The sequence below is a fragment of the Rhinopithecus roxellana genome, chromosome 13 (assembly GCF_007565055.1).
Source record: "Rhinopithecus roxellana isolate Shanxi Qingling chromosome 13, ASM756505v1, whole genome shotgun sequence".
Lineage (NCBI taxonomy): Eukaryota > Metazoa > Chordata > Mammalia > Primates > Cercopithecidae > Rhinopithecus > Rhinopithecus roxellana.
Window position 1 is genome coordinate 101,034,080 of NC_044561.1, and position 27,890 is coordinate 101,061,969.

General features: G+C 43.8%; 1 protein-coding gene across 1 annotated transcript in view; it reads right to left on the minus strand.

The window, feature by feature from the left end:
• TMC2 (transmembrane channel like 2) overlaps positions 1-27,890 on the minus strand; it is a 113,326-nt gene that overhangs the window by 63,366 nt on the left and 22,070 nt on the right. Inside the window, exons 3-7 of the mRNA XM_010379008.2 lie at positions 25,253-25,568; positions 22,370-22,522; positions 9,892-9,982; positions 2,651-2,732; positions 1,841-1,947 (exon numbers count right to left, since the gene is read on the minus strand). Of these exons, the coding sequence (XP_010377310.2) occupies positions 1,841-1,947; positions 2,651-2,732; positions 9,892-9,982; positions 22,370-22,522; positions 25,253-25,568 (749 nt within the window). The remainder of the gene's footprint in view (positions 1-1,840; positions 1,948-2,650; positions 2,733-9,891; positions 9,983-22,369; positions 22,523-25,252; positions 25,569-27,890) is intronic.

Here is a 27,890-nt window from a genome sequence, read left to right on the forward strand (position 1 = left end):
TCAGATCTTGGCTGCTTCATTGGAATGCACCAATCACTAAGTTTTTATTGTTTCAAATAAATGTTCCCTCATAAAAATATTTATAAACTTATATAAATTATACCAAATTTAATGTTTTCTTAAAAAGAAAACAACCGAGTGTCCTTAAAATTCCTCAACTTCCCACAAAACTGCCTTTCATGGACCACTGCATAGCAAAATTCCAGAGATGTCTCACAGGCCTATGGCATTTAAATGTGCTCTCTTCTCATGGAATAAAAAGATCCCAAGAAGAAAGCCAAGAGCTTTGTGAAGGTAAATTTCCCCATTGACTACTGAGGAAAACATTTCATATTTACCTGACTATGAAGGAGAGAAATGAAACTTCCTATTAGCTTTTGACAATATTTTCCCCCTGGGGAGAACCATACTTGGTGTCAGAGTGTTTGTGTACGCTTGACAGTGAGGTTTAAAATGCTAACTTCTGGGTCAGAAAGTGATATTGGCACAGGAATATATGTAGGGCTCAGTGAACTCAGAACCCTTGACTTCTGGGTGTGTATATGAAAGAGTGCAAAGGCTAGTTAATGACATATTTGTAAGCACACGTTTTGGGTCATTTAGAAAAGAATTCAACAATTTTATAAATAATGTAACACTCCTTTGCTACCAAAGGCTATTATAATGTATGGTCAACTTCCTCCAATAAATCCGATTTAATTCACATGATGTGAAAAGTTTTTAATGTCCTGAAAGTGGCTGTGCAGAAAAGTTAAGCATGTAACTGCAGATAGAATTGACTCCAATATGCTCACAGAACCATTTATAACAAAATAGGAGTCAGCAAGTCATCAAAGAACCCATTAATACACCTGTGAGGAAGAAAATACTAAATGCAGACATATTGTTCCTCTGAAAGCTGTTGAAGTAGACCCACTTGTGTACCCAGCACTGGCACCAAGTATTTCAGTCAGGACTGTAGCAATCGTAGCAGTTGCTGTGCTCAGTGCTTAGTGAGCCACAGGCTCCTTGGAAAAGACCCCAGGCCTTCACTCTGGGGACCTGGGATCCAATTCACAATGAACTTATTGTGTGACTTTGCACAAATTGCTTATTACCCCTTTTATGTTTCTCAATTAATCATCTGTAGATAAGAATCTATTTACGTCCATAATAAGATTATATCTGGGGTCAGGTGTGGTGGGTTATGCCTGTAATCCCAACACTTTGGGAGGCTGAGGTGGGAGGGCTACTTGAGCCCAGGAGTTCAAGGCTGCACTGAACCTTGATCACATCACTGCCCTCCAACATGGGCAACAGAGTGAGACCCTGTTTCTAAAAAAAACTTCCTTAAAATATTATATATGGGAGAATAGTGAGGAGTGATACTCAAATCCAAGGTTTTTTTTGGTGATAAATAATGATATAATGTATTCTATCCCTCTCTTTTGTTTGAGGGTAAAAGAAAAAAACTCACCGAAACATAAATTCTCCACTGATCTTAGGTAAAATGAGAAGTAGAAAAATGTAAGATTCACATATTAATTAAGGAACAAAGTATTTTGGTTCCATTCTTTGTACTTAACTATCTAGGTAATTGATGTGACTAGATTAGGTCGTAGGTTGGTGCAAAAGTAATTGTGTTTTTTGCCATTACTTTTAATTTTATAAATTTACTTTTCATGGCAGTAATTTATAAATTACTTTTAATGGCAAAACCCACAATTACTTTTGCACCAACCTAATAGCATTTTAAATGAATGACTGATTCTTTGTAAAACAGGAAGTATTTGGTTGATAATTGATGATGGTGGTCATAAGCCTTAACTCTATCCAAAGATTTAGAAAGTTCTTTTCTTACCTCTGGGATTATGACTAGACCAAATATTAAGCCAAAAAGGACGAGGTTAACTCCATACATCCATCGGAGAAAGATGAAATATGACGCCACTGAAGAACCAAAGTGACCTGGAGAGAGAAAAGATGGTGGGTATGAGTGCTGCAGAAGGAAAACATGGACACTATTGAGCACTTTATGTGTGTGATGAATTCAATTTTCACATTAGTCTGTTGAATGACACCTGGATCTCCCTTTCTTTTCCTGGATAAATAACCTGAGGCTCTTTGGGGTTAACTAACTTGTCTAAGTGCCCACAGTAAGAAAGTGAAGAAGTAGAATTTAAATATTGGTCTGGGATGGGTGTGGTGGCTCACGTCTGTAATCCCAGCACTTTGGGAGGCCAAGGTGGGTGGATGACTTGAGGTCAGGGGTTCGAGACCAGCCTGGCCAACATGGTGAAACCCTGTCTCTACTAAATATACAAAAAAATTAGCCAGGTGCGGTGGCTCAGACCTGTAATCCCAGCTACTCAGGAGCTTGAGGCAGGAGAATTGCTTGAACCTGGGAGGTGAAGGTTGCAGTGAGCCGAGATCACACCACTGCACTCACAGCCTGGGCAACAGAGTGAGACTCTGTCTCAAAAATAAAAACAAACAAACAAACAAATAAATAAAAAACAAATCTTGGTCTGACAAGATCAAAACCCATTCTTTTTTCCTAATACAACAGAACCAATGAAATAATCTACTCAGAGGGCCAAGGAAACAATCCAAGCTCTTGGGAAATGCTTTAGGAAACCAATTAAAAAAACAGTGACACCAGCATACTCACTTTCAATGTCCTTGATCTTCATTTCCCAGGGGATGCATTGAGTCTTGAAATTATCAAAGTCTCTTTTAAATTTGACCCATTTCTGAAATAAGAGGTAAAACTCTCAGTTCGTTAACATGTCAACCTAGAGCACAAAGGGGCATGATGAGGGGCACGAGGAGGCCAACAGGTCAGCATGAGTGAGGCTGCTGTCTTGTAGTCCCCAGCTCCTGCTGTCCTTGAGCCCAGGCTGCCAGAGGCAAGTGTTCAAACCTTTACTTCTCCAACGGCAGGCGTGGAGTGAGAGGCAAGTGAAGGCCACCCCTTACTGTGCTGCTAAAATTTCTGGTTTGGACAGTTTATAGATAAAGTGAGAAATCCTCTGTACGATTTCTGGTTTGGAGGGTCCGATTGAGTTAGCATTGCCTCTGATATGACTTCCTTCAACTTAAAACAAAAATTCAAAGGAAAAAGGAACTCCAGCAACTCTCAGACCCATGTCTGGCAGACAGCCAAGTGCCTCTCTCTGATAGGAACTGTCGCAAAATTGCAAGCATTGTGCAACTGATAAGGAGATCTCAACCCATGACTGAACATTCTTCTCCCGGGGAAACAACAGCCTCGCTTTTCTGAAGAGTCAGAAAGGCATGTTGCCCCCTCCTGTGGTCTGTTCCCAGCTCGACACCCAGACTGTGTACCAAACAGAAACCTGATCAGCTATCTCTCTATGGCTGGGTGTTGTTTTGTCAACTCTCCAAGGGGCTGCTCTCCACCAACCCCACACTCTGGAAACAAATCCATTTGGAATATAACAAATACTCATAGAAAGCTGAGGTAGAAATACTCGTAGAAAGCATAAGAGGTAGTAAAGAGCAGATCCTAAGATCACTTCCCATTATTATTATTATTATTATTGTTATTTTGAGACTGAGTCTCACTCTGTTGCCCAGGCTGGAGTGCAGTGGCACAATCTCAGTTCACTGCAACCTCCACCTCCTGGGTTCAAGCTATTCTCCTGCCTCAGCCTCCTGAGTAGCTGGGATTACAGGTGTGCGCCACCATGCCTGGCTAGTTTTTGTATTTTTAGTAGAGATGGGGTTTCACCATGTTGGCCAGGCTGTTCTTAAACTCCTGATCTCAAGTAATCTGCCCGCCTCGACCTCCCAAAGTGTCGGGATTACAGGCGTGAGTCACTGTGCCTGGCCCAGTTCCTATTATTAAAAGGTCTCCTCAGAACTTGTTCATGGAGGACATGAGATTTTCCCCTGTAAAGTCACTAAAGTCCACACCTGTGAAAAGAAGGGACAAAAAATAAAGTCATCAGAAGATGAAAGAGAAATGTTTCTCTTTTCAGACATGGTCTCACTCTGTTGCCCAGGCCGTGAGTGCAGTGGCACAAACACGGCTCACTGCAGCCTTGACTTCCTGGGGTCAAGTGATCTTCTTGCCTCAGCCTCCTGAGTAGCCACCACATTCAGCTAATTTTTTTATTTTTTGTAGAGACAGGGTCTTACCATGTGGCCCAGGCTGGTCTCAAACTCCTGGGCTTTCTATGCCCAGCTCACAGCAACCTCTGCCTCCTGGGTCAAGTGATTCCCCTGCCTCAGCCTCCGGAGTAGCTGGAATTACAGGTGCTTGCCACCATGCCCAGCTAAGTATTGTATTTTTAGTAGAGACAGGGTTTGACCATATTGGACAGGTTGGTCTTGAACTCCTGCCCTCAGGTGATCCACCAGCCTCGGCCTCCCAAAGTGCTGAGATTACAGGCGTGAGCCACTGCCCCCAGCCTGTATTTATTTTTAGTAGAGACAGGGTTTCACTATGTTAGCCAGGCTGGTTTCGAACTCATGACCTCAAGTGATCCACTGCCTCGGCCTCCCAAAAAGCTGGGATTACAGGCATGAGACACCACACCCAGCCCAGAGTATTTTTGAACACAGACTCAGAGCTAGGGAGACTCAGCTTCAAAATAACAACAACAACAACAACAACAACAATAATAATAATAATAATAATAATAATAATAGGAAGTGATCTTAGGATCTGCTCTCTACTACCTCTTATGCTTTCTACGAGTATTTCTACCTCAGCTTTCTATGAGTATTTGTTTTATTCCAAATGGATTTGTTTCCAGAGTGTGGGGTTGGTGGAGAGCAGCCCCTTGGAGAGTTGACAAAACAATACCCAGCCATAGAAAGGCAGAAGGTGATCCTTCTGCCTTCAGCCTCCCAAAGTGTTAGGATTTCAGGCATGAGCCACCACATCCATCAAAAATTTTGTGAAGAATCAGACAGGTTTCCAGAATCTGGTTTTCCAGATATGGTTTTGACCATCTCCTGATTGAATGATTGTATAAAGGAGGGAACCAGCTGTCAGAAGTAGGAAATGGTCCCAGATGCAAAAGAGAAGAGAAGCCTATGAGCAGACTGGTTGATAGCAGTGGCAAAGATATGGGGGATATGGTGATTGGCAGAACACAGACACTGGGCAGCCCAGTCTCATTGCTTCATCCACCCTCCCTAGCTCTGAGTCTGTGTTCAGAAATACTCTGGGCTGGGTGTGGTGGCTCATGCCTATAATCCCAGCTTTTTGGGAAGCCGAGGCAGGTGGATCACTTGAGGTCATGAGTTCAAAACCAGCCTGGCTAACATAGTGAAACCCTGTCTCTACTAAAAATAAATACAGGCTGGGGGCAGTGGCTCATGCCTGTAATCTCAGCACTTTGGGAGGCCGAGGCTGGTGGATCACCTGAGGGCAGGAGTTCAAGACCAGCCTGACCAACATGGTCAAACCCTGTCTCTACTAAAAATACAATACTTAGCTGGGCGTGGTGGCAGGCACCTGTAATTCCAGCTACTCAGGAGGCTGAGGCAGGGGAATCACTTGACCCAGGAGGCGGAGGTTGCAGTGAGCCGGGATCGCGCCACTGTACTCCAGCCTGGGTGACAGAGCGAGACTCCCTCTCAAAAAAAAAAAAAAAAAAAAAAAACAAGAAAACCTCCCAAACCCAAAAATACTCTGACTATTTGGCTTCCTATGTAGGTCTGCCTATAAAGAGAGCATTTGCCCTGAGTATTTTGGTTTCTATGGCAGTGACTTTCATTGCAAATTCACAGATAGGAATTGGCATGGTGGTTTAGCTTCTTGTATAACTAACTTAGCTATCGAAAATAAAAGGCATGGCTGCTGTGGACTTCAAATTTTCCATCTTGCATCATTTATTTCTTCTTGTAAGTCAATAATCCAGCATCTGGTTTCATGTAGCAGTCTCATAAGCTTTATTAATGCGAGTCCTCCCCTGAGAGATGGATCCCCTGTCAGGGTGCTGATAAAATCAGTATAAAATATAGGCTTGCAAGGCTGAGGACCAGCAGGGGTAATGAACATCGCCAAGTGAGGCCCCTGGAGGCACAGCCTGCCAGTCGGTTCCTTGGCAACCACCTGACAGCCCCTCAAGGCCGTGGATATCTTGGACTGAAAAGTGAGACCCCGGAACTGGAGCAGAGGCAGAGAAAGGCCTGGGAGATGCTCTGGCACAAATTCTCTTATCCTTCATTGGTTGTAAAAGTCAGAAAACTGGGCTGGGGCATGGCAGAAGATTCCAAGCCCCTTTCTCAGGGCTGTGTGAGGCAGTTGCTGCTGGTCCTAGGATGGGTTGTTAGTTGTCATGCTGTCTTGCCCTCCAGCTATATATAGGAAAAAAGTTTCAAGTCATGGTGGAGCAAGACACAGGCAAGCTACATGTCCTGTCAATGAAATCAGGATCTGGGTGATGAAAATGAAAACAACCAGTGAGGCCTGGGAAATATTATTGCAGAACAGAGAAAAAGGAACGCCAGTCTTTGATATTTGTGGAAAACATTTCCTCCAAGATAGATACATAAATTCTAGAGAGCAGTTCAGCATTCCTAATAGGATGCAAGAAATATAGCTTCTAAAGTAAAGGATACCAATTTGAAAGGAATACAGATGAGATATGGAAGGATTACAAGGAAGCTAAGAGCTTAATAATCGAATGAAGAAAACATTAGACAAAATAAAGACTATAATTGACACAGAGGAAAACGGATTCAATGATATTGAGAATGAACCTGATAAATATCTGAGATTGCAAAGAGAAAGAAGCAAAGAGCTAAAAATAATGTAGAAAAGTAAATATGGAGCATGGGGGTGGGGAGAGGCAATCCTTTTCCTAAGGGGGAAGCTAGAACTGTGTGAACAGAAATGTGGTTGAACAGAATCATTTATCAAAGATGTATTTGTCTAGAGATCTGCTGTACGACACAATGTTTATACTTAACAACACAGTATTGTGTACTTAATTAGTTGAAAAGGTAAATCTCAAGTGTTCTTACTGCAATAAAAAAAAGCAGTGAATACAAATTAAAGAAAGAATAATAACCTATTTTTTTTACCCATTAGATTAGCACAAAGTTAAAAAGATGTAACATTCATAACTAGTGAAGATAAGCCATTCTCCGACTTTGTTCCTGTGAGTATGATTTGCTACAAATTGGGGAAAATAGTTTGAAAAATGTGAAGTAAAAGTTAAAATATGCACACTTTTGAACTAGCAGTACTATTTGAGGGATTGTTTTGTTGTATTTAAAAAAACGCACAGATCCAAGATAAATGTATGAAGGTGTTTGTTGAAGCATTGTTTGTCACAGTAAAAATCTAGAAAAAAATATACTTGAAGAGCACATTCTTCACTGGAAAAAATAAGATGTGAGTGTGCAGTTGGTAAGTGGTAAATAGTCTCTAGACAAAATTAATAAAATCACCCATAGAGAGTTATCTGGAAAGTATAACTGGAAAAGGAGAAAAAATAATATTAGGAATAAGAAAGATTCAGGCTGTGCACGGTGGCTCACACCTGTAATCCCAGCACTTTGCGAGGCCAAGGCCGGAGGATCACCTGAGGTCAGGAGTTCGAGACCAGCCTGTCCAACATGGGGACACACCATATCTACTAAAAATACAAAAATTAGCTGGGTATGGTGGTGCGTGCCCATAATCCCAGCTACTTGGGAGGCTGAGACAGGAGAATCACTTGAACCTGGGAGGCAGAGGTTGAGCTGAGATCATGCCACTGCACTCTAGCCTGGGCAACAGAGGGAAAAAAAAAAAAAAAATAGAAAAAGAAAGATTCAAACCCAACAGATACAAAAAGTAATTACAAAAATTATGGGGCTACCATACGTGACTTTCTGTTAACACATATGAAAATTTGAATGAAATGATCAGGTTTCAGGAAGAATATGAATTATTGAAATGGTCCCAAGAAAAAGTTAAAACTTGAGTACATCAATACACTGAATACTTGAAAAAAAAATTTCAAGGTATTCTATAAAAATGGCTCTTGATCTCTACTATTGTAAGGGTATCATCTTTAAAATTCACAAAAAGTGTATTATCATGCTCCCAAAACTGATTTACAGCATAAAGAGGAGGTAATGCTATTCATTTACAATTGTAAAGCAAGTGTAGTCCTAATGTTAAATTCTGCCAAGATACTGCACATGCATACACTTGTGTACAAACACACACAAATTCAGATCAATCTTATGAAAATATATGTAAAAATCATAAATAAAATGTTGGAAAATCAAACGTGGAGTTAAAAGTAATGTACCATGACTGAGGTTATCCCAGAAATAAAAAAATTAATAACATAAAGGAAAGGTGTTTAATAAAACCTAATTATCTATTTCCAATGAAATGGAAGTCTTACTAAACAATAACTGGACAATAATTTTTTGTGGTGACAAAGAAAATCTATTTCAAGCCAACAACTCCCACCAGCTTAGTGTGAAAATCATTAGTCATTCTCATTAAAGTGATGCAAAGACAAGGAGAACTATGATCACCGTGATCAATTGTTACTGTTTTAGGATTGCTAGCCCACATTTTAGGATAAGAATGAGATACCACATTTAGGAAAACCCAACAGAAACATCTTTATGAACATAATCAGATGAAAAAGATTAGAATTAATAAGAGAGTACCATAAGAGAACCAGATATAAAATTAGCACACAAATTGTAGCTTTCTTACATACTACCAATAACTAGTTATTAAATAATTGAAAAATGATCTCATTTGCAAAAGCAACTAGGCTACTAAATGTGCAGAAATAAAACCTGGTAAAGATCTATAGGGAGAAAATGACAAACTTTGCTTAAGGATATAATATAGCCTTGAGAAATGTATGGTATTCTAGATATGAAGACTAAACATTGTATAGATAAGGAAGTCCCAAATTAAATACAGGATTAAAAGAAATTCCAACCAAAATCTCAATACACTATGGTGGAACTTGGCAAAGGGATTTTTTTAAATGCATGTAGAAAAATAGGCAAGACAGCCAAGACATTAAAAAAAAAAAAACCCAAAGTTTTATCAGGGTGTGGTGGAGTGCTCCTGTAGTCCTAGCTACTCAGGAGGCTGAGGCTGAGGCTGAAGGATCTCTTGAGTCCAGGAGTTCAAAGCTGCAGTGAGCTCTTGAGCCAAGGAGTTCAAGGCTACCACTAAGGCTGGAGTGGTGATGCTGCACTCCAGCCTTAGTGGCAGAGTGAGACTCTGTTTCTAAAAACAAACCAACAAAAAACCAAATGTAAAAAGGGGAACCTAGAACTACCAGGCATCAAAATTAAGAGTTGAGGTAATGACATCAAATGGTTGTTCAGAATAAAAGCCCTGAAACAGGCTCTGTACAAGAATTAAGTCAATGAGAATGGTAGTTTTTCAAATCAGTGGGTAAAGGAAGGATACTTCAGTAAGTCTCACATTAAATATCCAACATGAAACATTGTCCTAACTTAAATCAGACGCCCAGATTATGATATAACTCAACAAAACAGAGCTGCCCCCCATCCCTCTGGGGACATTGCTGTTTATCATCCATGTGACCCTGATCACGCCACAGCCCTTCTGGGTCTCTACCAACTCAACCTCTCCTGATTTGGGGTTTGGAAAATAAAATCCCAGTGGTTTTAACATCATTAGTTCTCTAAGTGTATTCACTGGAGAGAAAACAAGTCTCAAATGTATTGAAGCCCTCACAGTAAGTATGGAGAAATTGGCAGGGTATGATTGGTTTCCATTCCTAGATGGATCAGAATGGTCAGGTGGCCTTCACACCCAGGATTCTGGGGGCAACTGGACACAAATGGCGAAGCTGGGCAGGTACCTGAGTTGGTCCCCAGATTCCAAAGCTGAGCAAGCCCTCCCCACAGATTTCCTGCCTCCACCCCACACACCTTGGCCATCAGCATCTGGTAGGCATACAGTCGCTTGCCTTTCCCCTTTCCCAAGGCACCTTCATACTTCTCCACAAATTCCTGGGCCTCCCTGCTTAGAAAAAACAAAACAAACAAACAAAAACACAGGAATTCAGTTAGCACCTAACCAAAGGAAATCTGAACTATGAAGGCTCAAACATATGTGCTAAGGCTCATGTCTTTGTATACCTCTGGTTAAAATGCAAATTCCATTAAGGCAGGACATTCTGTCTGTTTTATCCACTGACGTTTCCCAAATGCTGAGAAGAGCGCTTGGTACATAACAGGCATGGTAGAGGCAGAACTATGGCCCCTGTGACCTTCGTTTGCTGGTGTTCCACCCATGAATATAATATATTACATGGCAAAAAGGACTTTGAAGATGTAATTAAGATTACTGATTTTATTTTATTTATTTATTTATTTTTAGAGATAGGGTCTCGCTATGTTGCTCAGGCTGCTCTTGAACTCCTGAGCTCAAGCAGTCACCTGCCTCCGGCTCCCAAAGTGCTGGGATTACAGGTGTGAACTACCATGCCCAGCCAAGATTACTGATTTTAAAATAAGGAGATTATTCTGGGTCATCTGCATGGCCCCAGTGTAATAAAATAACATGAGCCCTTAAAAACAGAAGAGAAGTCTCTTAAGAAATCTCCAAATTGCTTTCCACGGTGACTGAAGTAATTTACATTCCCACCAACAATGCGTAAGTGTTTTTTCCCCCACACCCTCACCAGCATCTGTTATGTTTTGACTTTTTAATAATAGCTAGTCTGACTGGCGGAAGATGGTGTGTCATTGTGGTTTTGATTTGCATTTTTCTGATGATTAGTGATGAGAATTTTCTCATATGTATGTTGGAGGCTTGTATGTCTTCTTTTGAGAAGTGTTTGTTCATATTCTTTGTCCACTCTTTTTTTTTTTTTTTTACTCTGTCGCCCAGGCTGGAGTGCAGTGATGTGATCTTGGCTCACTGCAAGCTCCACCTCCCGGATTCACGCCATTCTCCTGCCTCAGCCTCCTGAGTAGCTGGGACTACAGGTGCCTGCCACCATGCCCAGCTAATTTTTGTATTTTTAGTAGAGATGGGGTTTCACGGTGTTAGCCAGGATGGTCTCGATCTCCTGACCTTGTGATCTGCTTGCCTGGGCCTCCCCAATGTTCTTGATTTTTGTACATTGATTTTGTATCTTGAAACTTTGCTGAAGTCGTTTATCAATTCCAGGAGCCTTTTGGCAGAGTCTTTAGGGTTTTCTAGGTAGAGAATCATATAATCAGCAAAGACAGATAATTTGACTTCTTTTCTTTTATTTCCTTCTTTCTTGCCTTTCATTTTTTCCTTTTGTCTGATTGTTCTGATTGAGACTTCCAGTACTACGTTGAATAGGAGAAGTGAGAATGGGCATCTTTGTCTTATTCCAGTTCTTAAGGGAAATTATTCCAGTTTTTGCCCATTCAGTTATGAATTTCACTATGGGTTTCTCATAGATAACTTTTATTATTTTGAGGTATGTTCCTTCAATGCCTAGTTTGTTGGAGGCTTTTATCGTGAAGGGATATTAGATTTTATCAAATGTGAAGCAGGAAAATTATTGACCCTCTGTATCTGGGGCCCCTTGGAGGGGCTACATAAAAAGCATGAGAGGGAAATGAATTCTGCCAACAGTCAGTGAGCTCAAAAGAGAACCTTAGTCCTGGATGAGAACTGCAGTCCTACTGATACCGTGATTTTGGTGTGATGAGACCCTGAACAGAGAATCCAGCCATGCCATGCTGGACTTCTGACCTACAGAACTGTGTGCTAATTAGCGAGTGGTATTTTAAACTCTTAACCTGTGATAATTTGTTGCAATAGCAATATAAAATTAATACAGATGTCCCTTGATGTACAAGGGGTTATGTTCCAATAAACTTATTGCAAGTTGAAAACATCATAAGTTGAAAATGTACAGCCGGGTGCAGTGGCTCACGCCTGTAATCCCAGCACTTTGGGAGGCCGCGGCGGATGGATCACGAGGTCAGGAGATGAGACCATCCTGGCTAACATGGTGAAACCCTGTCTCTACTAAAAATACAAAAAGAGAAAAAAAATTAGTTGGACGTGGTGGCGGGTGCCTGTAGTCCCAGCTACTCGGGAGGCTGAGGCAGGAGAATGATGTGAACCTGAGAGGCAGAGCTTGCAGTGAGCCAAGATTGTACCACTGCACTCCAGCCTGGGTGACAGCCTGGGCAACAGAGCGAGACTCTGTCTCAAAAAAAAAAAAAAAAAAAAAAAAAGAAAGAAAGAAAATGTACGTAATACCCCAAAAAGGCCATTGTTAAGTAAAAAAATTGTAAGTTGAACCATCATAAGCCCATATGCTCCTCAACTTATGATAGGGTATATCCAATAAACCCACTGTGAAGTTGAAAAATTCTAAGTTGAACCATTGTAAGTAAGGCATCATTAGACAGGTATTTGTGGAATGCATGGATGTTGAATGAGTGAGTGAATGAACATCCTGGTAAAGTTGGATGAGAAACAAATGAATCCATTTGTCTGTTAAATATTCTGAAGTGGTTGCTGGACCTGGTGAGGACAGCCTTTGAGAACAGATTGTTAAATCTTCAGGAACTTGGGCAACCAGTTGTTAAACTGTTAGTAGCTTTGAGTTGGCCATGGTGGGAGTATTTAGACCATGGAAATCAGCAAATACTATGACCAGGGCTCCTCCTCCTATCCCACACCTCAGAGAGCTAGTTTATCAGTCACCACTAGATAAACCCAATCATGTGGGTGAAGAATGAAGTCCATCTTAGGGCAGATGGAAGAAGGTGTTGTGGAGCTGTGTGTCTGGCTGCAATTGCTACAGTCACCACTGCTCCTACAAAATACCTACCCCACTGTTCCTGCTGCCTCCAAGGTACAAGTGTGGACAGTTGATACATGTGAAGTTGCATTCTAACCTTGAGGCTGGCTTTATTGGGATGTCTCAGTGTCTCAATGCTAGTGAGGCTGCCTGTCCGCCTCCTAACCCCAGGGTCAAGAGTTGGGCTGTATGTCCTCCTAAATGGGATCTTCTCCCAGTTCCCCCTCTTGGCAGGAGATGTCCTGCCAGTGACTTATCAGTGACCACCAACACCACTGCAACAACAAAGAATGGTTTCACAATATTCATATTTTTGTCCTCTTCTTGTATTTTACAAGTGGGCAAATACTCAAAAGCACTTGGAGTTCTGTGAGCTTGAATGTGCCAGGTTTTAAGATTTAGCAACTTCAGATAACAATTCTCAAAGGTAGGGGCAGCTCTTGTGCCTGAGCCATTGAGCCCAGCAGCAAATGTTTCTCTTCTCTCTGTTCAGACTCTGTGTCCAGACATCCAGCAAACCCCCAAGAGAACAGGGGACCCTACCAAAGGCTAGTTGCAAACTATGAAGACCAGTCACTGTGAAGAGTCCACCTGGTTTAGGAATTTCAATGGGCACAGCAAACTTTTTTTGAACTCTGTGAAGATATATAAATAATAACAACTAACATTTTTACAGTAAATTTCTCTTAACAAGTTATCTGCTATCTAAGATAACATGTTCTTCCTTATAAAAGATAGCATTTGGCGTATGGAAACATTGGCTCCTGCCCTGCACCTCCCAGTTGTTGTAAATTCTACATCTGTAAGGTGCTGTTGCCCCCTTTTTGTTAGCAGAATCCTTTTCAAATGGGAACTCTGCAAGCTCACCTCTCCTTTTCTTCAAACCAAACGGTGGGTAGTAAACGAAGTGAAAAGGCAAAAGAAGAGGGATCCTTTGCTCTGGGAGAAGTTTCTAGGGGAACTGGATCTCAAGGTGACTTTGGCCAGGTTTGTTAACCCCTTAGGCTCCCCCAACACTCAAAAGGGAAGGAAGTTATTGAAGAAAGGGTTTTTTTTTTTTTTTTTTTTTTTTTTTGAGATGGAGTCTTGCTCTGTTGCCCAGGCTGGAGTGCAGTGGCATGATCTTGGCTCACTGCAACCTCCACCTCCTGGGTTCAAACAGTTTTCTGCCTCAGCCTCCTGAGTAGCTGGGATTCCAGGCACCCGCCACCATGCCTGGCTAATTTTTGTATTTTTAGTAGAGACAGGGTTTCGCCATCTTGGCTTGGCTGGTCTTGAACTCCTGACCTCATGATCCACCCACCTTGGCGTCCCAAAGTGCTGGGATTAAAGACGTGAGCCACCGTGCCCAGTCAAAAGATGGAAGTTACTGAAGAAAGCGCTTTCAAGGGTCACCACACCACAGAGATCACATCAGAATGCCCTCGCATTTGCCTCTAGGGAGAACCTCATGGTGGTGAAAGTGACCCAAATCACAGTTTGAAAAACACATCATGGTGGCCAGTGATGACTGCTAGAAGGGAAAGAGGTATATTGTGTGACTTTTAGTACCAGAGAGACCCAGGTGGGATACTGTGCCTCTTGGAACGGCAGTTTTCATCTAAAAATGGGTATAATGTTCTGAGAATTGAATGTGTGTACGAATGCATACAATGTATGCACAGCTATTTCACTTATCAGGCAGTCACCCTTTCTCCTTTTGAGGAAACAGTAGCTCCTAGAGTGGGCAGGTAGTAAGGTTCTTTTTGAGCCCAGGAGGCTAAGGTGAAGAATCCTCTGCTCTGTCAGGTGCCTGGCCTAGGGGCTTGGCAACATGGCCTTCCACAGTGGGTACACTTTGAAGTTCATCCAAGGCATCTATCAGAAATGGCATCTCCAAAAACTTCTCCCTGGAGAAGGAGATCAGATTCAAAATCACACGTAATTTTGAGATGCAGAGGTAAAAATACACATGGGGTGGCCTGCATTCGATGCAGCCCCATGCAGAATGTTAGGAGAATGTATCAACCTGGTTGAAACCTAGAAGACACCTGGTTGAAGGTGAGGAACACAGGTGGCCAAAAGGAGGTGGCCAGAGGTTGGAGGTAACCAGAGGCTGAAGGTAATCTTCTTTTGTCCTGAAACAATTGCCATTTTTAGTTGTGGAGACAAGGATCAAACAGATGCTGATTCACTGTAAGTGGAAATTCCCTCCCTGCCTCTGAGGGGCAGAGTTCCTGGGGCTGGCGGGATGGGCAGAAGCTGAGGCCTGAGAAGCTGAGGAGGCCTATGCCTGTCTCACTGGAGCGGGTCTCCCAGTAAACAGTGGTCTCCTCCCCTTGGGCCTCTCTCCTGTCTCTTCCTAGCTTCTTCCCTTCCCCAATGCTCCTTATCCTGGACTCAGGTTTAAGGCTCTCCAGCTTCTGGGTCTCCACCCAAGCTGGTGCCCCTGCCTAGAAGATCCATGGTTTCTGCCACCTTCCTTGCTAATTCCTACACACCTTGTAAGACTCGGGCCAAGTGCCCTTTCTGCAGGGAAGTCCCCATTGCCCTCCCCACAAGCAGGCTGATTGATTTACTGTCCCCCCCCCCCCATCCCAAGGCACTGTCCCCTCTCTTGACTGGATGCTTTTGTTTTCAGAGCTGTGTCTCCTTCATCATTTACTATTAATTCCTTTTTATATATAGCCAGTCTTTGGGTATGTTTGTTGTATAGCTTTTTAGTAGTTGCTCTAGGTGTTATACTTATTTATTATATTATATATAGTCTACTTAGCTTTCAAAGTCTACTGATATTTTACTGGTTAGAATGAAGTGTGGAAACCTTGCTGCTTCTTATATCCCTTTACCCTCCTCACTGATAATGTAATTGTCTTAAACATTTCTTCTACATTTATTGAGAACTACTTTATATGGTGTTATAATTTTTGCTTCAACTGTCAAATATATTTTTAAAAACTCGAGGGGACATTTTCCAATATTTTTTCTACCACGTTCTTTCTTCCTTCCTGATGTTCCAAAATTCCCCCTTTATTATATAAAAAAAAATTATATTCTTTCTGTTTAGAGAACTTCTTGTTGCCATTCTTATAGGGTAAGTCTGGTGACAGATTCTCTTAGTTTTCCTTCATCTGGGAATGTCTTGATTTCTCCTTTATTCTTAAAAGATATTTTCACTGTAAATATATTCTGGGCTGAGAATTCTTTTCATTTAGCACTTGAAAATTGTTATGTCACTGTGTTCTGTCTTCCATGGTTTCTGATGAGAAATTTCTTGTCATTATAATGGTGTTTTTTTCCCTGTAGGTAATGTTTTGTTTCTGTCTGACCGCCTACAAGTTTTTAGAAGTTTGACTATGATGTGTCTCGGAATGAATTTCTTTGCTTTGGGTTTATCCTATTTGGGATTTGTGTTGCTTCTTCAATCTGTACGTTTTGCCAAATCTGAGACAGTTTTAGCCATAATTTCCTTGAATACTTTTTCAGTCTCACCCTTTTTTTCCTCTTTTTCTGGAATTCCAACGATACTAATGTTAGGTCTTTTATTATAGTCCCACACATCCTTGAAGTTCTGTGCATTTTTTTTTTCAGGCTATTTTCTCTCTATTGTTTAGACTGAGTAATTTCTCTTGTTCTATCTCCAAGTTCACTGAGTTTTTACTCTGTTCTCTTCATTCTGTTGTTGAGCCCACTCACTGAGTTTTAAACATTTCAGTTATTGCATTTTTTTACTTCTAAAATTTCCAGTTGTTCCTCTTTATAATTTCTATTTTTTTTTTCTGAGACTTTCTGTTTTGTTCATTTGTTTCATGTGTTCACAATTGCTCTTTGAAGCATTTTTATGATGGTTGCTTTAAAACCTTTGTCGGGCAAGGTGTGGTGGCTCATGTCTGTGATCCCAGTGTCTTGGGAGGCTGAGGTGGGAGGATTGCTTGAGCCCAAGAGTTCAAGACCAGCCTGAGCAATATAGTGAGACCCTGTCTCTACAAAAATAAAAAATAAAAATAAATGAAATAAAACCTTTGTCAGACAATTCTAACATCTCTGTCATCTTGGTGTTAACACCTGTTGATCATCTTTTGTCGTTTAGTTTGAGGTCTTCCTGGTTCTTGGTATGGCAAGTGATTTTTAATTGAAACCTGGAATTTTGGATATTATAAGACTCTCGATATTATCTCAATCTTATGTCTCACCCGGCCGCCTCTGACATTCCTGTGGTAAGTGAAGGTGATGTTGCCTGGTTACTTCCAGGTGGGAGTGAAAGTCCAGAGTCTTCATTTGGCCTCCTTTGACACCTGAGGCTGAGGAGAAGCTTCTTGTCACTGCTAAGCACGGATGGGGTTCAGGCTTCTCACCAGGCCTCCACTCAAGCCTGGTTACTTCCAGGTGGTGGTGAGAGTCTAGACTCCCCACATGGTCCTCACCGAAACCATGGGGAAAGGGAGGCATCATGACTACCTGCTGGGGATGAAGGTCCCTGCTTCCCACTCAGCCTTCTCTGACACACCCTGGTTAGGGGTATTGAGGCACCTTGCTTTGGCCTGGCAAAGGTGGGTATCCAGGCTTCCCCACTTGCCTTTGCTGCCAGGGTTGGGAACGGGGGCTGTTGTTTTGTCTGTGGTATTTGGCTGGAGAACAGTTGTTGTCCAAAAGTTTTCTGTCTTGCCAGTCTGTTTCTTTCTCGGCCCTTTGGCTAGAAATAGCAGGTTTTTCTTGGGGCATTTTTTTTTTTGCTGCATCCATTGGAGTTTTTGGGTTGCCAGCTTTTCCAATAGCAGTCTGGGATACAGAAGGTAAAAAAGAAAATCCAAGGAACTCCGTGCCCTGGTCATCCCTTTGGTCCTGAGGCTCTTAGCCAGTTTGCCTTCTTCTTTCTACCTTTTCAAATCTTATATTTGCTTTAAATGTAACATTCAGGGTTTTCGTCGTACTTAGTGGGAAGAATAGGGAAAAGCGTCTCTATTCCATCTACCTAGAAGCAGAAGTCCTCTAATCACTCTGAAGAAAGCAAGCAGTTTGGGTAGTTTTCTAAGACATTAGGCTTCGGACAAAGCTGAGAGACAGACCTGATTAATTCTATGATTAAAGCAAATATCTCCGATTCATGGGCACTAGAAGCTGTTATGCCAACTTCACATCCTACTGTGTATCATTATTGATGATGTCCACATGCTTCTCTGATTCATCTTTGCTCCCCAACCTCATCTCTCAGGCCTCAGCATAGTGTCAGGCATAAAAGATATTCAAGCTTTAATAACAACAGTAATCGCTATTTATTAATTGCATATTATGTGCTGGGCACTTAATAAAAATATTTTGAAATTGTTTGAACAACTCTGTGAGGTAGATGTTATTATTCCCATTTTACAAGTGAGAATTATTAGGCTCAGAGAGGTTAAGGGAAGGAAGTGAGCCTGAGAGGGATTGAGTAGCCAACCAAAGTCTCCAGATGTGGCAGAGGTGTGAATTCAGGTTTGCCCCACTCACTGCTGTTGCTTTTTATGTCTAGCCAGCCTTTTGTTTTCATATTTTTTTGGAGACAGAGTCTCACTTTGTCACCCAGGCTGGAATGCAGTGGCATGATCTCGGCTCACTGCAACCTCCACTTCCTGGTTCAAGAAATTCTCCTGTTTCAGCCACCCAAGCAGCTGGGAGTACAGGCATGCACCACCACACCTGGCTAACTTTTGTATTTTTAGTAGAGATGAGGTACCACCATGTTGGCCAGGCTGGTCTTGAACTCTTGACCTCAAGTGATCTGCCCACTTCAGCCTCCCAAAGTGCTGGGATTACAGGTGTGAGCCACCACACCAGCACTGGCAAGCCTTTTTAGATAGTCTACAGTAACCATGCTCAGGTCAGCCAGTGCCTGACTGGGCCAGAGACTGGGACCCCCACACTACTATTTCTAAAAGAGAGGAGATAGTATGGGGATGCTGTCTGCAGCTGGAGACTTTATTTTCAGAAGAAGAAATCATACTGGAAGCAAAGGGGGTGCATTGTCGAATGTCTGGTAATTCTGGAGAGACGATTGCAAATTAAGAGAGCAGGCTCTGTAATCCCAGCACTTTGGGAGGCCAAGGTGGGAGTATCACTTAAGCCTAGGAGTTCGAGACCAGTCCCGGCAACATAGCAAGACCTGTCTCTAAAAAACAAAAACAAAAACAAAAACAAACAAACAAACGAACAAAAAAACAAACAGTGCAAACTCTGGAGTCAGAATTCCTGAGTCCAAATCCTGGTTGGGCCACTTAACTTGCTGTGTAGTCTTGGGCAAATTACTCAATTGCTCTGTGCCTCAGTCTTCTCATCAGTAAAATGGTAACAATAATAGTAGTACCTACATCATAGGGTGATTGTGAAGATTAAATGAATTGTTATACATACCACACTCAGAACAGTGCCTGGCACAAAGGGCGTGCCCAGCAAAGACTGGCTATATATAAAAAGGAGTTAATAGTAAACGATGAAGAAGACACAGCTCTGAAAACAAGAGTATCCAGTCAAGAGAGGGGACAGTGCCTTGGGATGAGGGGGGCAGTAAATCAATCAGCCTGCTTGTGGGGAGGGGCAATGGGGACTTCCCTGCAGAGAGGGCACTTGGCCCGAGTCTTACAAGGTGTGTAGGAATTAGCAAGGAAGGTGGCAGAAAGCACGGATCTTCTAGGCAGAGGCAGCAGCTTGGGTGGAGACCCAGAAGCTGGAGAGCCTTAAACCTGAGTCCAGGATAAGGAGCCATGGGGAAGGGAAGAAGTAGGAAGAGACGGGAGGGAGGCCCAGGGGAGGAGACCACTCTTTGCTGGGAGACCCGCTCCAGTGAGAGAGGCCTAGGCCTCCTCGGCTTCTCAGGCCTCAGCTTCTGCCCATCCCGCCAGCCCCAGGAACTCTGCCCCTCAGAGGCAGGGAGGAGATGTCAGATTTCTCCTCTGACAGCTGAGGGAGCCCTCAGGAATTGTCACAGTCCCTGAGACTTACAGCCAGCTGGAGATCTTATTTCCATAAGCATCAAGGCTATACTTTTTCCACTGTTAATAAAAGATGTGTTCTGGTGACACCTGAGTGGGAGTGAGATTCTGTTAGAGTGACAGGTGGCCGTTCTACCCTGCTGGCAGGAGAAGGAGCCCAGCTTGGAGGGAGCAGGGAGAAAGGATTCAAAAAGCAGAGGCTGAGGGCCAGGCATGGTGGCTCATGCCTATAATCCCAGCACTCTGGGAGGCCGAGGCAGGCGGATCACAAGGTCAGGAGATTGAGACCATCCTGGTGAATACAGTGAAACCCTGTCTCTACTAAAAATACAAAAAATTAGCCAGGCGTGGTGGCAGGCGCCTGTAGTCCCAGCTACTTGGGAGGCTGAGGCAGGAGAATCTCTTGAACGTGGGAGGCGGAGGTTGCAGTGAGCTGAGATTGCGCCACTGCACTCCAGCCTGGGCGACAGAGCAAGACTCCGTCTCAAAGAAAAAAAGGAGGAGGCTGAGAAGGAAGACAGCCCAGAGCTAAGCCTAGCTTCCATACTGTTGCTACCCACCACACAGGACTATTTAAATTTTTTAAATTAATTTGTTATTTTATTATTTAATTGACAAATGGGCCAGGTGTGGTGGCCCATGCCTGTAATCACAATACTTGGGGAAGCTGAGGTTGGAGGATCACTTGAGTCCAGGAGTTCGAGATCAGCCCGGGCAACATAGCGAGACCCTGTCTCCACAGAAAATTTAAAAATTAGCCAGGTATGATGGCATATGCCCATAGTCCCAGCTACTGGAGAGGTTGTGGCAGGAGGATCACTTGAGCCCAGAAATTCAAGGCCACAGTGAGCTAACATGGTGGACTGGACTCCAGCGTGGGTAACAGAGCAAGACTCTCTTAAAAAAAAATTGTGTATATTTATGGTGTACGATGTTTTGATATATGTATACCTTATGAATTGCTAAATCAAGCTAATTAACATATGCATTGCCTCCCATACTTATTTCTTGTATGTGGTGAGAACACTTATAATCTATTCTTAGCAATTTTCAGGTATCCAATACATTGTTATTAATTATAGTCACTATGCTATACATAAATTTAAGTTTAAATAAAAGCTAAAACAAAACAATCAGTTTTTCAGTTACACTAATCTGTTTTAAGCACTCAGTAACCACACGTGGTAGAGGCTGTGTGTTACACAGTGCAGATTTAGACTGATTTCCATCATTGCAGAAAGCTCTGGTGCTCAGCAGCACTGGCCTAAAGCATAGGCCTGGAGGCATTACCAGAAGGTGTTTTTTTCTTGCAGCTGTATAGGAGATGACGTAATAATTTGCAGGGCCGTGGGGTAAGCTTTGTTTTCCTTGTCAGGGTCTCCCCAGTATTGGTGTAGCTAGATCTTTACTGTGCCTCTTGGGATAAATAGTGTGAAAATATGGCTTTCAAACTGCTCTGCTTTAATAAAGGGTGAGGAGTTTGACTTGAGGAATGAGGAAGCTCAGGTATGAGAGGAGCCAGGGAGCATGGGCTTCCTAAGAGGAAATGGCGGGGAGTGTCACCCCCAACACTGTGGCAAAAAAACAGAGGGACCTTGGGGAAAATGGTCATGTTGGATAGGAACTTTTTAGCAGAAACTCAAAAAGTATGTAACATGACTGCTGCTGCTATTTCTTTTTTTTTTCTTTCTTTCTTTTTTTTTTTTTTGAGACAGAGTCTCCCTCTGTTGCCCAGGTTGGAGTTCAGTGGCATGATCTCGGCTCACTACAACCTCTGTCTCCTGGGTTCAAGCGATTCTCCTGCCTCAGCCTCCCGAGTAGCTGGGACTACAGGTGCCTGCCACCACGCCCAGCTAATTTTTGTCTTTTTAGTAGAGACGGGGTTTCACCATGTTGGCCAGGCTGGTCTCAAACTCCTGACCTCAAGTGATCCACCCGCCTTGGTCTCCCAAGTGCTGGGATTACAGGTATGAGCCACTGCGCCCAGCCTACTGTTACTTCAAAACTGCAGCAAGGACCCCAGAATCATCAAATGCTCTGTGCATCATCAGCCTTTTACATGGAAACCAAAGAAGTGGCTGAGTAGAAAACAGGAGTCGAGTGGCATGGGCAGGAGGCCTGCTGCCATTCACAGAGTAATAGTCATGCTGCATAGGGGCCAGCTTGACCTTGTGCCAGGCAATGGGGATGTGACAGTGGTTCAGACAGACTCTCTCCCAACTCACTGTGCAAATCACACGAGTGAGAGTGTGTACACATGGAGAGATGCTGGGTGCTCCAGGAACATGAGAGAGACCTGCTTTTGAGGAGGAGGGGGTCTAGAAAGCTTCTGGGGGAAGGCATGTCTGTGTTGGGCTGTGAGGGAGGCACAGAAGCCACAAGATGAGGTGCGGCATGGGACAAAAGGGGCAGCCAGGCAGGGGAAGGCATGGGCACAGGTCGGGAGTCCTCTAAGTCTTCCGTGGCTCCCCCTCCAGGGCCTGTGGTGCTGGCGAGCAGCAGGGCTGCCTTGACTCTCATGGGGCTCCCTGAGTGCTGTGCTCCTTGCTGGAGCATCCCGCTTCACATCAAGCCCCTTTGGGGAAATGTGGAGGGAGGGGCTCCCATTCCCATCAGAAGGAGCTGTGGAATCGGGCGGCCCTGGTTGGCCCGCAGCCTGCTCACCTGAGTTCTGTCAGCTTCTTCGCCATGGGCCAGGGCTTGCTCCGCATGGTGGCAATGAGCTTCTTTTTTTCTTCCACCTGCTCCAAGATCCGGGCCAGTTCCTCCTCAGACAGGGACTCCCCACCAGAGGCACTGGAGGCCAAGGAGGAGGATCTGGAGGCAGAGCCAGGGCAGAGGCAGAGGGGAGATGGAAAGGAGGTGGTGTCCTTAGGTGCTGTGGAGTGAGGAGGCGCCCACAGGCAAGATGGCACTCCTGCCCCCTGCTCAGAAGCCATCGGTGACTCCCATCGCCTGGCAGCGGAGGCCAAAATTCTATCCTGTAGCCCAGGGCCCCAGAGGGGCTGCGTCCCCATCCTCCATTTCTCCGAGTCCTCCCACAAACCACACACAGCTCAGTGCGCCCCAACAGAAATAGGACACAAGCCACTTACTGTAACGTAAATTTTTCTAGTAGGCACCTTGAAGTGGTAAAAAGCAATGGATTAAAGCAATTTTAATAATATAGTTTATCAAATATATTAAAAACTGGAATTTAACCTGTAATCAATAGAAAATTATTAGAGATATTTCAGTCGTTTAAAAAATACTGTCTTCAAAGGTCAGTATTCATTTTGTACTCACACTGCAAGGCTATTCAGATGTTAAACTTTCATCAGATATATTTAATTTGTATATCTTATAAGTTGATAGGTGAAAAAAGTAGATTTGCCCAAATTGTTTTAGACATACTTAAAAGATTCCCAATAACTGAATCAAGTAGCAAAATATTATTTTCCTTTGATATTTTGTATCTGCATTGACAACAGTAGTTTTTCTTTTTGTAGAAGAACTGTTTTGGCTTCAAAGTCAAATCAGTTTCAAAACTACACCTGCCCAAATTAAGTAAATTCACCAACGCTTATGTCAACTCAGTGGTATTAACATTGAGTTACAATTAAATGAGAAATGCGGTTCCTCAGGCACACGGGCCACATTTCAAGTGCTCGGCAACCACATGCGGCTAGTGGCTGTCATACTGGACAGCAGGGCTGTAGAGAATTTCCAGCTGGGGACCTCCCCATCTCCCAGATAATACTATGTGCTCAATTGTCCCAAAATCCAAGTGTCTGTGTGTGCTCCTTACAGCCTCCAGCCTATTCTGACTCCTTTAGTGATAAAAATAGTGACTCTCAGCTGAGCGAGACAGCGCCCAATCAGGTAGGTAAAGAAAAGGACTAAGGAAGGGTTATGGCTGGGCAGCCTGAGTGTGTTTCATAAATGGCAGTATCAGGGTGTGGGCTTGGGTTACTGCAGGTTTTAAAGACAGGTTTGCAGCAGTCTCAGGGTGTTTTAGCTTCTGATTAACTCCTGGGTAGCAAAGCAGAAGTTTTAGGATGCCCTTAAAGGTTGAAAAGCCTAGAACACAGAGATTTTTTGCCATACTTCACGCACACCCAATCAATGATAGCTACCTTTGAGTCTCTGCATGGGGTGTTCCCACAGTTTGGGGGGTTGGGCATTCAGTCATTGCTTATTCACATTCCACCTGTTCTTCAAAGTCTCACTGAGATGTTCACCTTCTCCATGGAGGAACCCTGATGGCCCAGCACCCCAGGAATTCAGCGCTCCGTCAAGTCCTGTCTTGCATGCATATTGCTTTCTGCCTTGTCTTAGGATTACCAGTGCCTATGTCTTATCTCCTGTGCCACACTGTCAGTATCTAGGCAACAGGAACTGAACGTTTTCATCTCTCTAATGCCCTGGCATGGCCCTCAGCTGAAAATGACGAATGAGTCTGTGGCCCATTGGGATGGTACAGGCTCCCTCTAAAGTTCAGGACACCCAGGGCCCATCAACGGTGCATTCACATTATTTTTAAATGGCCGAGGGCACTATGCACCCTTTACCTCTTTAGTTCATGTCTGGGAGCAGCCAGACAGTAGACAAAGGCTCTAACCAAGCCAGGATGGTTGGCATGGCGACAGAAAAAATCAGTGGCCTTGTTTAAGAGCCTCTCTGTAAAGGTGGAGAGGAAGGCGAAGCACCCAACTGAGGCTGTGGGCAAAGAGGATTTGCTACAAACCACCGGGAAATAACATCAACTCTTCACCATAATCCTAATATTCCCAACTCTTGCAAAAGCCTTCCTACTCCTATCACAAGGAATTCTTAAAACAATCTGAGCAACGAATAAGGCATCTATTATCCTCAATGATTGAAAAAGCGAGGCAAAGAGGAGACACCTACTAAAATTGATAGCAAAAACATGAACCCCAAATCTTCACTTTCTGATGCCATAAGCTGGCCCTGTCCACTAACCCACACGTGCTAGTTGGTGCTAATGGTAATGGAACAAAGGAAGCAAAACAAATAAAATCTCCAAGCTCCAGAATTTCAGAGCTGGCAGCATCCTTGAAGGTCTCCTAGACAGTGCCACGTTTCCGGAATAGGAAACTGGCCCAGATCCGGAATCCGGAAAGAGGTGTTCTTAAGCCCTCGGATGGTTCCTGAATCCAATTTTGTTCATGTCTCTCAGCTCCTCCTCTTCAAGAGCTGGGGTGAGTCACCAGCTGAAATTCAGGGGACGCGGGGTCTTGTCCCACCCTGATGCCCTGTCACCTCACCACCCGCGCTCCACTTCACCAGTGTGCCATGAGACAGTGGAGTGGACAGCCCGTGGGCACTCCTCGTGCGAGGACCTGCGACCTTCATCCCGGTTCTGGGATAAAGAATCCACCGCAGAGCGGGGCAGTGGTAAGGGCTGGGAGATGCGGAAGCCAGAGCGAGGGCACGGGCTGCCTCTCACCAGGGAGGAGGACATCAGCCCCTCATGGGGGAAGGAGAAGGGCCGCGAAGGAGCGAGAGCGCGCGGAGCGAGCGCGCAGAATCGGAGCCACAACACACCTGGGTTTCTTCTGCCGCTTCAACTTCTCCTTCCTCGGAATCTCCTTTTCCTTCTTTGGGGCTGCTGTCTGCTCCTTGAAGGAAGCCCTCTCGTCTCTCTTTCTCCTCCCCCGGCAGGTCCTCTCTGCCTTGCTCCGCTCCTGTTCCCCCAGCTCTTCTCCGTGTCTCCTGCGCCCTGTTTGCTTCCTCCGGGGAGACCCCGGGCTTGGGCTGCCCCCAGCACGCTCCTTCTGGCTTCGCTGAGCTCCGCGCCTGCCCGGAGTTCCCTCGGCTTTGAGAGCCCGCTTGCTCGAGGATCTCCTTCCCAGCCTGTCACCTGCAGGGGCAGGAAATGGACAGTCTGGTTCCAATGGCCTCAGGCCCTGGAAAATGTCCCTGGACGTGAGAAATAAAACGTCCAAGATGATTACGTGAGCTTGTGAGCTCTGCGGGGCTCAGAACAGGACACCCCAAAATATGGCACCTTGGCATATTGAGTATTTTAAGCCGAAGGAAACTAAGAAAACTGTAGAAGCAGTAAGGTCACTCTCTGGACTTCTCCCTCCCTTTTCCCTTGAAGACCTCCTGTGACAGGTGTCCTGCCCTATACCCAAGGAAAGGAAAGTCACACAGAGAGGCCAAGAGGAATCTGAACAAACAGACCTGGCTACTTCCCCCTGGTTGATAACCATGACATCATACCCTTTTGTCCTGCAATCATACTTCTGCACAAATGTCCATAAAAATACAGTTTTTCACGTATATTTGGGTCTTCATTTCTGAAGGCTCGTGTGTCCCCTAAAACTTACATTAAATAAAATTGGATGCTTTTCTCTTGTTAATCTGTCTTTTGTTATTGGGGTCTCAGCCACAAACCTTGCAAAGGCTAGGGAAAGAAATCTCTTCTCCCTCAAGGTCCAAAGGCCACTTATTTTGAAATCCTCTGGTCTGGGTGAGAATGACTGCCTTGGTTGGGGCACATTTTCATGAGTTTTACCTCCAGGAGCCCTACTGAATTTCACTGTGAGGTCAGGAGTTAGAGCCAGCCTGGCCAACATGGTAAAACCCCATTTCTACTAAAAATACAAAAATTACTGGGCATGGTGGTGCGCGCCTATAATCCCAGCTACTTGGGTGACTGAGGCAAGAGAATCGCTTGAACCCGGGAGGTGGAGGATGTAGTGAGCTGAGATCATGCCATTGCACTCCAGCTTGGGTGACAGAGCCAGACTCTGTCTTTAAAAAAAAAAAAAATTAGCTTCCTGCGGTGGCGCATGCCTGTGGGGATTGAAGGAAAATTCCCTGCTGCTTCCAGCAGGAAAAACAACCGGTTTGAAATATGCCCAGAGCATTCTGATCTTAACAAAGGTCTGCTCTTAAGGGAAGCTGTTTTGCCGAAGTGAGCCTAGCTGACTGGAGTTTGACCGTAGCGTAACTGACCTGGGGAAAGAAAAGTACCCACCTCTAGTCCCTTCAGGTTTTCCTGTCTCACCTGAGGTCAGGAAGGAAGCTGAGAAGCATTTGTGAAGGTCACAGCCCAGGGGCACAGGCTCACTAAAAGACTGAGATATAATTATAGAACTATAGAACATTTTTCCTCCCCCCTATACCTTACCACCACATCAATAGGACCCCCGTATAATGTCAGGGGTTTATAACAGAAAGAACTGCAAGGTTCAGATTCTATTTAAGATGGAGTTTTGAGGGAAACCCTAAATGAATAGAGAAAACAGTAGCAAGGGCTTTAGGGGAGATTGAATCATCTGACACCCACAACTACAGCAAACGGTAAATATAGCCTAACTCCTATCCTGTTAAACATAAAAATTCACATTAATGGCATATTCACTGAAGTTCCTTTTTTCTAGCACATCATGCTCAGTTTCAACAACAACAAAAAAATGACAAGGTATACTAGAAGGCAAAAGACATAATTTGAAGAGACAGAGCAAGCATCAGAACCAGACTCAGCTATGACAGAGATTTGGTGGGAATTTTAAATAACTGATTAGGCCGGGTGCAGTGACTCACGCCTGCAATCCTTGCACGTTGGGAGGCTGAGGCGGGTGGATCATCTGAGGTCAGGAGTTGGAGACCAGCCTGGCCAACACGGTGAAACCCCATCTATACTAAAAATACAAAAATTAGCTGAGCGTGGTGGTGCACATCTGTAATTCCAGCTACTTGGAAGGCTAAGGCAGGAGAATTGCTTGAACCTGGGAGGTGGAGGTTGCAGTGAGCCGAGATTGCACCACTGCACTCCAGCCTAGGCGACAAGAGCAAGACTCCATCTGAAGAAAACAAAAATAAAAATAACTGATTAATATGTTAACAGATCTCATGGAAAAAATGGACAATATGCAAGCACAGATGAGTAATATAATCAAAGAGATTGAAACTCTAAGAAACAATAAAAAAGAAATGGTAAAAACCAAAAACACTGTAATAGAAGTAAAGAACACCTTTGATGGGCTCATTAGTAGACTGGTCACAGTCAAGGAAAAAGTCAGTGGGCAGAGGATATGTCAATAGAAACTTCCCAAACTGAAAGCAAAAAGAAAAGAAATTTCAGAGATGGAACAAAATATCCCCAAACTGTGGGACAATTTCAAAAGGAGTAACATATGCATAATGGGAATGCCAGAAGGCAAAGAGAGAA